The sequence below is a fragment of the Mandrillus leucophaeus genome, unplaced genomic scaffold, assembly GCF_000951045.1.
Source record: "Mandrillus leucophaeus isolate KB7577 unplaced genomic scaffold, Mleu.le_1.0 Scaffold1080, whole genome shotgun sequence".
NCBI classification, from domain to species: domain Eukaryota; kingdom Metazoa; phylum Chordata; class Mammalia; order Primates; family Cercopithecidae; genus Mandrillus; species Mandrillus leucophaeus.
The window spans coordinates 366,009-380,222 of NW_012098988.1; the positions used below are offsets into that span (position 1 = coordinate 366,009).

General features: G+C 35.5%; 1 protein-coding gene across 1 annotated transcript in view; it reads left to right on the forward strand.

The window, feature by feature from the left end:
• The window catches only part of CRYBG3 (beta-gamma crystallin domain containing 3), a 123,945-nt gene that overhangs the window by 72,981 nt on the left and 36,750 nt on the right, over positions 1 to 14,214 (forward strand). The window contains exons 11-15 of the mRNA XM_011986849.1: positions 2,475 to 2,608; positions 5,570 to 5,696; positions 10,881 to 11,023; positions 11,143 to 11,269; positions 12,478 to 12,510. Coding sequence (XP_011842239.1) covers positions 2,475 to 2,608; positions 5,570 to 5,696; positions 10,881 to 11,023; positions 11,143 to 11,269; positions 12,478 to 12,510 — 564 coding nt within the window. The remainder of the gene's footprint in view (positions 1 to 2,474; positions 2,609 to 5,569; positions 5,697 to 10,880; positions 11,024 to 11,142; positions 11,270 to 12,477; positions 12,511 to 14,214) is intronic.

Consider the following 14,214-nt stretch of genomic DNA (forward strand, 5'->3'; position numbering starts at 1 on the left):
ACGTCTCCTAGTCTGGTCAATCAGGACTTCAGTTGTGACAGGCTGGATCTTCCTTGGACATTTGCAGTTTGACAGGTTGTAGGTGTACATGAATGGATTGGTAATAACAATTTATAAGTCGTTTGATATTAATTTGTGGCTTACTCTTCAAAGAATTTGTATTTCTTACTGAGTTTGAATGTGGTCAGCATATGTAACACGTATTAAAACCAAATAAAACTTTGTCATTTCAAATATAGTACCCAGTGCAAACCTAACATGGAAAAGTGCAGGATCAGTACTATATAAATTTTCCCTAATATTATCAGTTTTTAGTCATAAGGCAGCTATAACCTTTTTGATTTAGTGTTTTTAAGCATGGGGTTTGTTTGGCAAGATATTGAGTTGACATTTGTGCACAAATTATTCCATTACCCACAAATAGGACCAAGTGAGAGAATGTGGATAGATAAATGCTGTTGTCACTTCCTCATACTTAATGCAGCTGGTATTTGAGAAGTAAAAAAACAGCAAAATAGTAAAGGAGAAATACTATTCCAATCCAAATTTGAAGTAAATGCCAGAAATTTGTTTCTGACAATACATATTGCATCCCCTCGATTTAAATCAAATATCCAGTCTTTAGAAATAATATTTTTCGATAATTTCTTATTTTTAAGTAAGTTTTATATTTAAATTCTAAAATTGGCATGTCTGTTTCTTCTCCGTGAATAGTAGGCCATAGAAGTAGTTAGTTGTAAGAAACAGTATGTATTTTTAAAAGTCAATAGATAATTTACTGTTATACCCTGGAATCTCAAGAGGTTCTTTAAGGGAAATTCAGTAAGTAGAAGGAAGGGCTATGTTAAATTCTGAACACAGGGATATACTTATAAAGATAATTCAAGAATCAGTTAGTTATAAGGCAGTTTACCCTATGAGATGGTCCTAGTATTTGGGTGACCAAAACAATGTAATCACACTCAAGTATATTATTATAATATGAGAGAAACTTATTATTAAATAAGATATTTTACCTTTATGATGATAAAGACTCACATATTCTTTGTGAATATCCAACATTGTGCTATACTGTAAGTATACATGAGGGGACTTCAAAATGTTCATGGAAAAATGGAATTAAAATATAAAAATAAATATAGACCTTATTTTTCATCATAAGCTTCGTCACCGTCAAGACACTTTGGTAAGCAGTCATACCAGCTATTTAGTCCATCCCTAAAGAACTGAGGGTCTTGGTGAATTAACTATGTCAATGCAGTCTTTTTTACATTATTAACTGAAGGAAAGTGGGTTCCCTTTGAAATTTTTGTTAAGATTAGGAAGAAGCCAGAAGGAGGCAGTTCAGGAGTGTAAGGTGGATGCCTAATGATTTCTCATGGAAACTCTTGGGAAATTGACCTTGTTTGAGGAGAGAATGAATGGGAGCATTGCTGTGGTAGAGAATGACTTCCTGGTGAAGCTTCCCTGGTTGTTTTTCTGCTAAAGCTTTAGCTAACTTTTTCAAAACACTTTCATAATAAACAGATGTTGTTCTTTGGCCATCCAGAAAACCAACAAACAAAATGCCTTGAACATCCCAAAAAACTGTTGCCACGACCCTTGCCATTAACTGGCCTACTTTTGCTTTGACTGGATCACTTCCACCTTTTGGTAGCCATTGCTTTGATTGTGCTGTTTTCAGGATCATACAGGTAAAGCCATGTTTCATCTCCTGTTATAATTCTTTGAAGAAATGCTTCAGGATCTTTATCCCATTTTTTAAATTTTCAGTTGAAGGCTCTGCTCTCATCTGCAGCTGATCAGAGCATAACGGTCTTGCTACCTATAGAATGGAAAGTTTGCTCAACTTTAATTTTTCAGTCGAAATTGTGCAGGCTGAACTAACTGAGATATCTGTGGTCTTGGCTATTGTTTCTGCAGTTTATTGTCAGTCCTTTTCAACTAGAGTTCAAATAAGATGAATTTTTTCCTTTCAAATTGATGTGGATGGTCTGCCAATTCATGCTTCATCTTCAACATCATCTCTTCCCTTCTTAAATGAGTTATCTATGTGTAAACTGCTGATTTCCTTGGGGTATTGTCTCCATAAACTTTTTGTAAATCATCAGTGATTTCACCATTCTTCTACCCAAGCTTCACCATAAATTTGTTTATTCTTGCTTCGATTTTAGCAAAATTTGTATTGCTCTGATAGGGGCTTTTTTCCAACTTCTCTTTCATTCTTCTTAGTACCTCAAACTAGATCCTGTTAAGATGTGTTATAACAAGTTAGTAGGAGTTGATTTGGGTGCAAAAAATTTTGCAATCCATGCACAGTTTTTTGTAATACACCTTTTCCGTGAACTTTTTGAAATCTCCTCATATTAATTTAAAAAAATAGATAGTAGTCCCTGTACATTTTGTGGTCTTTTGTGTCACTTAAGTAAATATGTATCTATAGTAAAATATAAACATGTTAAATACTTTTTCAGGTTATTATTTATGAAAAACCTCACTTCCATGGACAGGCTAAAGAGTTTAGTGAGCATATAGATTCTGTTCCTAACTTTTTGAAAAATGATGGAGATTTTCACAGAATTGGATCAATTCGTGTCATTGGTGGAGTGTGAGTATCGTATTTTTAATATTTGCTCTAGTAGTCTATTTTTGAAGGTCAGCACAAAAATGTGCTAAGCGAAGCAAAAACGTTTTTAATCTAAAAATATACATTTCTTCTGTAATATGGAAAGTAAAAAATATTAGTTACTTATGGTTTTCTGTGGACTCTTGTTTCTATTAAAGATTTTGAGATATATTAAATGTAGAAAATAGTTTCTAAAACTTCAACACCTTGTATTTCTGAACACAGGATAGACTATAAGAATTGCAAAATAAAATTAGGTTTTCACAAGTTATGAACGTGAATGAGAGCCCCAGTTTTTATCCACTATTCTGTTGATCATACTTGACTTATGTACCAAGGACCTTGGCAGTGAGCCTTCCCTTCTTAAAAAAGGATCTGGATTGTATGTTTCCAAAGTCAAGGATTTTTGACATTGGTTGCCCCCTCGGACTCTGAACTGCTTTTGAGGAAGCTCTCTAGGAACCCCTGGATATAATGCCAAGTGTAACCATCATTGCTACCATCCCAGTCTTAGTCAGCAGTTACTGTGGCAGAAGCCTCCCAAATCTATGATGAGCCTGGGATGTACCTTTATATTTGTATCCTGGCAGGTGAAACAATGAAGAAGAAACTGTCCTCATTGTTTATATATCGTTGTCAACCCAATGCTGGAATCCCTCTAGAAACATTCTGTTGTCTCTCTGTTGATACATTGGTTTTTTGGGAATGTTAATTTGTTTTAATTATCAGTATCTCTTGATATTTGCAGTAACATCATATAATTTTGCTAATAGCTACTCTAGTAAAAGATGCTACTAAAATATTTTATTCACAAAAGTTAAGTGAATTATTTGAGATCACTCAAGGGTCTATATTTAGAGAACTAGACTTTGCAATTTCTGACAGTAAATTAAGTAATAGCCATACTAGTCAAAATAAAAATGTAAGAGATTATATATGCTGGATATGTAGATTATATCAATTATTAGTCTGACATATTAATCACTTCCTTGTCCTTCAATTTAAAAATTTTATTTGGGTCTTGAAGAACAAATATGGTTTGGATAAACACATTTTTATTGTGTTTATTTGTAATATTATCTGGTTTGTGAACACACATGTTTCTTGTTAACCCTGCTATAAAATATTTTTGCCTTTTCCTCCCTTTGAGATCTAAATGTTTTTCCTATTAACTAGATTGACTTAGGTTAAAACCAATTTTCTGCTGCATAGAAAATTATCTGCTAAAATTCTGTGTGATGTACATTGTTATTCCTACGGTTTTTTTTTTTTTTTAATAGCTATTTTGTAAAAATCCTAAGTAAACATGACTTGTAATGCAGGATACAAACTTTCATTTGTCTGTGACAACTGCAGAAGAAAGATGTGATGTCCCCATTTAAAGAGGAATAGCTGATTATTTTTTCACAGCTTCTACCGTTTTTTGGTTTTGTTGTTTAATTGTATCTGTAGGTAGCATGGACTCCATCCCTGTAACCATCTTGAGGAATCTGGGGAAAGTAAAAGTAATGTTTCTTAACTTTTCTCAGATAACACCTATCTTTAAATATACCAGATGGATATACAAATTGAATCTTAACCAAAACTTAGTCTATTAAGAAAAACTGAGTACATCGTTATTGGACTGTCATATAATGAATTTGTGAATCTTAATCGATCCTTTAAGGTCTTTTATACCTTTTATTTCTTTTCCCATTCAGATATAAATAAAAGTGTGTTTTGAGTAGCCACACTTACATAAAATAAAGCTTAGAATTTAAAAGTTGTTTTGTGAAATTTATTTTCATATAACAGTTGAAGAATAAAATAATGTTAGTTCATTTCCATAGTACAGATATACTGAGATGCATAAATAGGTTTATAGGTTTATTCCAATTCATGTGGACCTTGTGCCCCACCATCATACCTATGCTTACAGAAAGGGAAGGGGGTGTAACAATTAATGGCTGCTATTTTGTGCCCTATGAAAACAATTATTTGAAGTATTTTCTGTATCTTCACAACCACAGTAGGAGTGAAGAAAGAAAAAGCAGTAGTAGGTAGCCGTCCTAGGCTTTATTTTGTCAAGCTCCTGATTTTCAAAGTTCCCAACCCTGGAGCTCAGAAATAGTCACCCTTGGAGTCTGCACTATTGGAGGGCCTCTCAGCCTAACTATGCAGTGTGGCTAAAGGCAGATTCGAGAAGGCCAGCTTGTTTCATGAGCCATCTATGCCCACGTTGCATTAGATACTGTGGATTAGTTTATAAAAAGGTAAGCTTTATGGAGGAGCTTAATAACTCATGGTATTTATCAGTGTCTTATACTGATAGTTTTAGATTAGAAGTCAAGAAAGTAGTGGGACCAGCATTCCCACCTGTAAGTACCTACAGATGTCCTTGTATACATGTAGGGCCTTGAGGCTAATAACAGCTCAGTCGAATTTCTTGGTTCCTCTTTGATAAACTATCTTGTATTTTGTTTTAGAACTGAAGCCTGGTGACAGATTCGCTTGATTTAAACCCTGAATAAATGTTTCATGTAAAAGTCATTCCGTTGTTCCAGAATGGCTTAATTAGTAAAATAAAAATGATTATCTTTGGATCTCCATGTAAATTTGTATCTTTTCTCATTAGTTCTATGCACTTCGTATTATATTTACTTGACACACTGTTCTCTGACCCCCTTGTGCTGTAGTATCAAGTCACACCATAAACATTTAAAAAGCATTGCTCTGTTGCAGTTCTGTAATTAACCTTTTGTTGGGAAAAGCCTCCAAATTATAAAAATTATTGATCTATGAAGCACACACCATTTGTCTATCTTTGTAAATGAAACAAAACTAATGTGCTGCTTTTTACAATATGGAGATGAGCCACTATGAGATTTACCTTGATTGTCTCTGTTTTGCTTTCTTGACTACAGTTTTATTAATGGGTCATTTGGGTGTCCCCTGTATTTCTAGGTGGGTTGCCTATGAAAAAGAACATTTTAAAGGCCAGCAGTTTCTGCTTGAAGAAGGAGACTTTGAAGACAGTAATGCTTGCGGTGCATTAAGTGGCCCTATCTTGTCTTTCCGGTACTTACAAGCTGTGAGTTAGCTTCCTTATCCTTAATGTTCTACCTTTTAAAAAATCTGTTCACAAAAATTGGACATGACTGCTGATAGAACATGTGATTATAAAATAGAAGAGCATTAACCTCAACTGCTTATGCAACTTGCCTATTTTTCTTAACTGCAATGATTATTATGGATTTTTTTTTTAACTTTTCACCCATTGTTTCCATAATCATTTTTTGAGTACCTTCTTTGTTAGATGCCAGGAGTGGCCAGACTGAGCCCCCACATTTACACAGCAGGCAGTCTGGTAAGGAAGATAGCACTTATATAAATGTTTGGTATTGCTTGGCTATGATTGTGTTAAGGACAAAGTACTCAGGGTTCCCAGAAAAAGGTCAGTTGGTCAGTTATCCCCACTTGAATAGAGAGGGCTTCATGGAAAAGATGACAGCTGGCTGAAATTTCAAGTTCAAAAAAGAGTTAACCAAGTGAAGAAGTTCTAGAACAGGGTGAAGGAAAAAGGTAGGTGCCTGTTTAACAAGAGATTAACACGTTAATGTGTAAAGTCAAGGTTATAAGCCATTGATTCTCAGCTGGGGGTGATTTTACCCCTTAGGGGGCCTTTGGCAATGTCTGGAGACATTTTGGATTGTCATATCTGGAGCAAGGGTGCTACTCCTGCAGGGCAGAGGCAACAGTTGCTGCCAAACCCCTAGAATGTGAAGGACAGTCCCCAACAACAAAGTATTACAGGGTCCCAAATATTAATAGTGCTGAGATTGAGAAACCCTCATGTAAGCGAAATTTTGCCATGTTTAGGGAAATGTGGTTAACTTGGGATGTTAGGGAGAACTTTGGAAAGATGAGTCTAAAGCCAGATAATGAAGGACCATATTGAGGAGTTCAGATTTTTTTTTTCCTAAGTTGACCATGAACTGTTGATGGATTTGAGGCCTAGTAAGCATGATTACATTAATTACTTAGAAAGATCTTTCTGGTGACTATACTAAATGAGTTGGAAACTAATTCTACCTGAAAGAAATATAAAACAATCCACTGAAAATTAGGCACTGGGATTGCTTGAGCAATAGATAAATAATTTGTGATATATTTAGTCTACAATTGTAATGCACAGGGGCCATGGGATTTTCTTTATTTAGCCATGTCTTACTTGATATGTAAAAGGTAAGCAAGACAAAGCAAGACAGAGCCTTCTTTATGCTTTAGATCATTGTGACCATGTACACTGAGGAAATCATGGCTCATTATTCAAAGCATTGTCCACCCAGTACTGAATAATTTAAAATTTTCTCCCAGCTTATTTAAGAAAAAGTTGGGTGGCGCATTGCTAATGCTAGAAATGTTCATCCCTGAATTTGATGGTGTCTTCTAAAGATGATTTTAAAGCAAGCATAACAAAAGACCAAACCCCAAGTCACTAGTTGAAATCCCCCAGTAGTAGAAAATGTGGAAAGTTACAAATATTGCAACTACATAGCTAAATAATTAGGAGATATTTGATATAGACAGAGGCTAAAATACATAATAGAAAAAATAGCAGAAACAAATATGCTAATTACTACTGCAAACAAAAGTTCTGGGCATGTACAAAAATGATGACAGTTTTTTGGGGGTTTTTTGTTTTGTGTTTTTTTTTGTTGTTTTTTTTTTTGAGATGGAGTCTCGCTGTGTTGCCCAGGCTGGAGTGCAGTGGCACAATCTCAGCTCACTGCAAGTTCCGCCTCCCGGGTTCACGCCATTTTCCTGCCTTCGCCTCCCAAGTAGCTGGGACTACAGGCGCCCGCCACCATGCCTGGCTAATTTTTTGTATTTTTAGTAGAGATGGGGTTTCACCATGTTAGCCAGGATAGTCTCGATCTCCTGACCTCGTGACCCACCCACCACCTGCCTCAGCCTCCCAAAGTGCTGGGATTACAGGCATAAGCCACCACACCTGGCTGTTTTTTTTTAAATATATAAGTAAAAATACCCTTCAAACAATATCTTCTCTTCTGTCCTCCTTAAATTAGATTAAAAAAAATTAAAATATTAGTTGTTAACTCATAGCTAAAGATGTTATTATAATCCTCATAATAATCTTAACATTTATGAAGAACTTACTAATGGCTTTATATGCATATTTGTACTAATCTTCACAAAGACTATGAATTGGAGACTCTTATGATTCCTGTCTTAGAGATACAGAAACTGATTGTCTAAGAGGTTAAGTACTGTGCCCAAGTGTAGACCTGTGATTTGAGGGCAAGTCTGTCTTACTCTAGAGCCCATGTGAGATTATCCATTTTCCATTGCTCCAAAATGCTTAAACTTAAAAAGTACCTTCACAATAAAAAACTGGATTTCATTCAGACTTACCAGCATTTCATTTGTAGCTATAAATATAGGATCACATTACAGAAAAATATACATAAATAATAAATACATGATTTTCAGACACTTTATCATTTACATTTAAGTTCACTAAAATATTTTCAGATGAAATACACTAAAATATCTACATGTATTTAGACAATATAAAATATATATGTACATACTGTGAAAATGCTTTAAAAACTTGCTTATCAAATTATACTTAGGAAAATTGTATATTCCCCAGACACAGCATTATTATTGGAAAGGAGTTCTTAAAGTTCTTGTAGTTGTGACAGCCCTCTGTGACTTAATATGTAGAGTTAATGTGAGACATTGTTACCCCATACAGAGGCTGAGATGTCTCCAGCCTGGGGAAGAGTGAAGCACTGCGTTTAAGATCTCCACTGAAGTAATATAAAATACACTAGAGGACAGATAGAAGAGCTGCATAATGCAATACAGTTTTCAAATGTCCTGGCTCCAGTATATGGAACACTCTGGATCTACAAAGGTCAAATACCGGACGTGTTCCTTAGGGATCATGTGATCTGTGTCATGGAGTGCTTTGGAGAGGACAACCAGAAATGTGTTCCTAATTCCAAATGAGTCATTCAAATACATTGGAGTTGATTTTTTTTTTTCCTTTTTTTTTTTAAGGCAAGGACCAAAAGGAATATAACAGTATTTAGGCTCCAGCAACTAGGGAATTTTTATTCCTTGACTTCCTCAATAACACTTTCTTGGTGTGCTTGTTTTTCCCTAGTTTTCTACTAGATTAATTTTATATTTGCTTTTGTTGCGATTTTCAGACTTTAGGCCTCTTTTCAGACCTTCGACATCGGGTTGGTATGCAGCGGAGACCATTTTTTTCTCCTAAATTAATGGATACATCAGATCTCCACCAATGTCTCATGTCACATCGCCCTCTGGAGATTGTAATGCAAGAACTCAGCTGAGGGATTTTATGGAATTTAAAAGTAATCAAATTACTGATCCTTAAGACTTATCTTTGGGCCTGAAGCAATTGCTCAGTAGTGTTCTCTTAGTAGCAGGCAGTCCTGTGCCTGAGATTCTACTAACTTACGCAAGTGCTTTAAAATATAAAATGGAATACAGTTTTTAAGGTTGTTCCATCATTGTTCCTTAGTCTCAAGCAGAAGAGCTACATTTAAATCTAGGTGACTTTGGCAGTTACTTAATTGTGTAGAAAAGCAGCAATGGTAGTAATCTAGTAATCTCACAGGGCTTACCCTGGACTTTATTCTGTTAGTTGGTTAAAAACTCTTAATTATATTTAATATTCCATCAAGTGACGGATGAAGTAAAAGGCTTATTAAAGTAAAAGGCGTATTAAGCCATTGGACATTTACATTGTTTACAATTTTTCACTATTGTAAATAATACATTTTTGCATACAAGTTTCTCACCATTCAGTTCCCTTAGGAGACTTCTTAATTCAAAAAGGAATTACAGGGTCAGAGAGTGTGAACAGTTTCTTTTTAAACTATTTTTTAAGTCATTTTCTAAAATAGATATTTAATCTTGTTTGCATCAGCAATGTTTTGACAAAACTGAACTTTTAGATCTTTCTTTAAGAAATGCAAGTTTTGGGCCAGGCACGGTGGTTCACGCCTGTAATCCCAGCACTTTGGGAGGCCAACGCAGGCAGATCACGAAGTCAGGCGATTGAGACCACCCTGGCTAACATGGTGAAACCCCGTCTCTACTAAAAATACAAAAAATTAGCCGGGCGTGGTGGCGAGCACCTGTAGTCTCAGTTACTCAGGAGGCCGAGGCAGGAGAATGGCGGGAACCCGGGAGGCGGAGCTTACAGTGAATGGAGATTGCGCCACAGCACTCCAGCCAAGTGAAAGTTCCGGCAGCGCACAGTGGCTCATGTCCTGTGATCCCAGCACTTTGGGAGACCAAGGCAGGCGGATCACCTGAAGTCGGGAGTTCAAGACCAGCCTGACTAACATGGAGAAACCCCATCTCTACTAAAAATAAAAAATTAGCAAGGCGTGGTGGCACCTGCCTTTAATCCTAGCTACTGGGGAGGCTGAGGCAGGAGAATTGCTTGAACCTGGGAGGCGGAGTTTGCAGTGAGCTGAGATCACACCATTGCACTCCAGCCTGGGCAACAAGAGCATCTCAAAAAAAAAAAAAAAAAAAAAAAAAAAAGTGAAAGTTTTATCTAATTGTTTTAGTTTGAATTTCTTTAATTTACTAATGAAATTGGACATTTGCATATTTATTTTCTCTTTCGTGAACTTTGTCTTTTGCTAAAAATCTATTTGAGTCATAGAGATTTTCTTTGTTTTAAATGTGTTGACTCACTATAAATTTTTCTAATTTCCTGTCGTTATTTTAATTTTTTAATGAGCATTTTTTGTTAAGCAAATTATATGTATTTTTCTTATTATATTTAAGCTCATAAAATCCTGTCACACATTGCCAAAGTACACTATTTACTTTTGTTTCATAGAGTTTTTGTTCCTTAGGCACAAGTGAGACTAGTTTCCTTGGCAATTAGTGTTGCTTATGACAGCCTATAAGTCTCAGCAATTTACTAACTGTTTATATAACTATTTAAATTACTGTTTAAATAACTATTTATATAAAAATGCAGTATCTTCCCAATTAAAGTAAATTCAGGCTGATTTTTTCCTTTAAACGATGTGGAAGTAATAACTATCAAATTGTTTCCGGGGCCATCTAAAATTGTTCCTGGAGTTATCTGTGTAAAAATTACCCCATCAGTATGTGATATTTTGCTAAGATAATAGCAGTCCATAAAACAGAATATGTATGCTTTCCTAAACTTTCCTCTTTTTTCTTTTAGAATTTTATAGAATCTTCTGTCACACTGTTTGAATCTGACCTAGAAAGTGGGAAGTTTATTGACATTACAAATCAGGAAATTTCTGATTTGGAAGAAATTGGCTTTGGCAGTAAAACAAGATCCATTCATGTTAAAAGTGGAGTGTAAGTTGCCCCCTCCTCTAAGAACCTTGAGAGGAGAGTCTTTGGTATTTAAAATTGTTGTTCGCTCAATTGTATATCACTTGTTTTTATGTTTTTGTTTTTTCTTTTTTCCCTACTAGATGGGTTGCCTACCAGCAAAAGTTCTTCTGTGGAGAACAATACATTTTAGAAAAAGGGAAATACAAATGCTTTTTTGACTGGGGAGGATCAAGTAATATAATCATGTCGATACGACCAATCCAACTGGTGAGTGAAGTATAAATATAGCCAATGCTGCATCATGTAATAGTATGCAATTGAATGTGTGGAAAACACTTTTTAAAAGTGGAGTTGTTGAATGATGTCATGTGTGTATATAGAAAGAAAATGCAATAGCAATTGAATTTCTATAGACTCCATAGAGAGTAGTAGATATTAACACATGAACGAGATGACTTCGTAATTTGATCAGTTCATTCACTTAACAGCATTTATTTAGTGTCTCTGATGTGTTGGACACTATGCTAATCACTGGAGATAAGAATTGAATAAGACTGTCCTGATGGTTCTCTGTCTCCCAGAGGAGATAGATGTATGGACAATTAATGGTAGTATGATTAGTGAGAAAATGAAGTGTGTAGGCAGTGCAGGGGAGCAGGGAAAGGGAACACTCAGTGCCTGGGGAATTGAAGACCTTGCCTCAGAATAGGATGTATTGGTGAATTGAGTGATAGTTTAAAGGATAAAAGCAATTTTTCTAGGCAGAAAGGGCATTTCACAAAGAAGGAATAATCTCCTTGTTTTGCAAATTCATGAAGTTGTAGAAGAGTGTGGCCAGTTTGGATAATAAACCCTGCAGAACAATAAGAGTGCCCATGAGATAATGTTCAGAAATTCACATTCCTTCTTTGTAATGGGCACTAGGCCATATTTTTCTTCCACCTACAATATTACTTAAAAGTGAATTAGTTATAAATACTAAAATTATTATAAGAGAATTCAGTAGGTTATTTGAGAGCCATAGCCAATTCAAAGAGTCTCATAAATAGGTCAAACCATCAAAAAATTTTTTCAAGCTGGTTGCAGTGGCACAGGTGTGCAATCCCAGCACTTTGGGAGGCCAAGGTAAAAGATCGCTAAAGCCTAGTAGTTTGAGACCAGCCTGAGCAACACAGTGAGACCTCCTCTCTACAAAAAATAAGCAAAATTAATTGGGCGTGGTGGCACATGACTGTAGTCCCAGCTACTTGGGAGGCTGAGTTGGGAGGATCGCTTGAGCCCTGAGGATCAAGGGTACAGTGAGCTGGGACTGTGTCACTGTACCCCAGCCTGGACAACAGAGGAATACTCTCTCAGAAAAGCAAGGGAAAAAAAAAAAGAAAAAAAAATTTTTTCAAAGAATATTTTCAAAACTTTCAAAAAGACAACTAAGATTATGTGATTACAATTTTGAAAATGTTTTAATATGTTTTCAGGAACCACTTGGGATAAATGAACCTCCGCATTTGGTATGTTTAAAAATATTCTTATAATTGTTAAATTGTTTACTAAAAGCATTTATACCCTTTCTCTGAAATCTTTCTCTTTTCTGCAGATAACTTTTATGTGTCTCTCTGGCAGAGCAGATTATATTGCACTTGGTATCTATGAGCAGAAGAATTTACATCTTTGTCAGTGGTTGTATTAGACTGGGTTTGTCACACTTCCTTTTGTTTTCTCCTGACAGAGCTGTAGCTCTGACCACTTTAGGGTCACTTTGAACTTCTGGCACTCTTTCTTTCCCATCGTCCATTCTTTCTTCAGTGTCACATTCTTCATAGAATATTTTATTTATCTCTGGAAGAGCAAACTTACCATGGAAAAGTCACTGTCTTGGCATGCTTGTTATGTACGTGTATTTCTAATACCTATAATCAAATATTTCTGAGCTAGTGAACTTGAAACCCTATATTCATTTCTACTGTATTAATGGTTTAAAGGGAACTGGACAATACTTTGGAGCCCAACATTTGTTTATTTTCTACTGAGGGCTAGAAATTGTACCTATTTAACATTTCTAATAAGTCCGTAAGGTCAGTATTACTCCCATTTATAGATAATAAATCTGAGATTCAGAATTTAAGTAAGTGCCATATACACAACTAGAAGTAGCAAAAGAGACGTTTCTAGTATATGGACCACACTTGACAAAACCACATGTTCAGGGTTTTACATCAAATAAAGACATAATCATGATACGAGCAGTACAACTATAGAAGGAAGAGGGGGTGAGAGACGTTGCTTCCTTTGTCAGAAAAATTGTTGTCAAAAAGCCAAATATAGTGATTACTTTTAAATATTTGGCATTTGCTGCCGTTACATAATGCTCAGTGTTTTTCTCTGAATGTGTATGTTTTTCATATTCATGTCAGTGTTTATTTCAGACCAGCTTAGTTTAACCATGTTTCCATTCACAATGCTTTTGGGTTTTATTATTTTCTGATTAGCTCAGGCCTATTGGGAACATTTCCTTTCTGAATATAATTGAGTTGTTGTATTTAGAGACACTTCCTGCCAGATTTTTATTTTGAAATTTTGAAAACTCCCAACTGTGGATTTTTAAAGTGTTTTTTCACATGAATCAAAACAACATGAGTAGATAGAAAAAAGAGAAATTATTTCAAACTGCGCATTTTTTTGAGTTCTAAGTACAGATAAAAAGCCTCGTTTTTTAAATCTTTGTTTCTCCTGCTCCTACCTCCTTGTTCTTTTTTTTATGGACTTCCTTGTTTGGGGCAGATTGCTGGGAGGATTTTCTTTATAGTATTTCCAGTCTAAGTGGAAGAGAGGAAGCCGCACAAAACGCCCAGTGAAATCAGCTCCACTTCATTTTTCTGGGTATGGCTAAGGTATTGCCTTGTGGAATAAGCATTTCTGACAGGTGTATGATAACTGGATATTTAGTAACACATGAACAAAACATTCTTAGTTTGCCCAGTATCAAAGGTCTTGTTATTTTCAGTGGATCAAATTTTCAGACATTCTTCTTGTGTATACTTTCTTAAACAGATCTTGGCTGACACGCTGGTTCTGGTTCAATAATTAGCAAGTATTTTCAACAGGCAGTAGTTACAACAGTCAGATTGGCAATACAGATGCTGTGTTCAGATGGGGTACTGATTTTCCCTGAGGAATGAGGAGGAAGTTTCATTTCAGAGCTCAAGTCAGAGAGG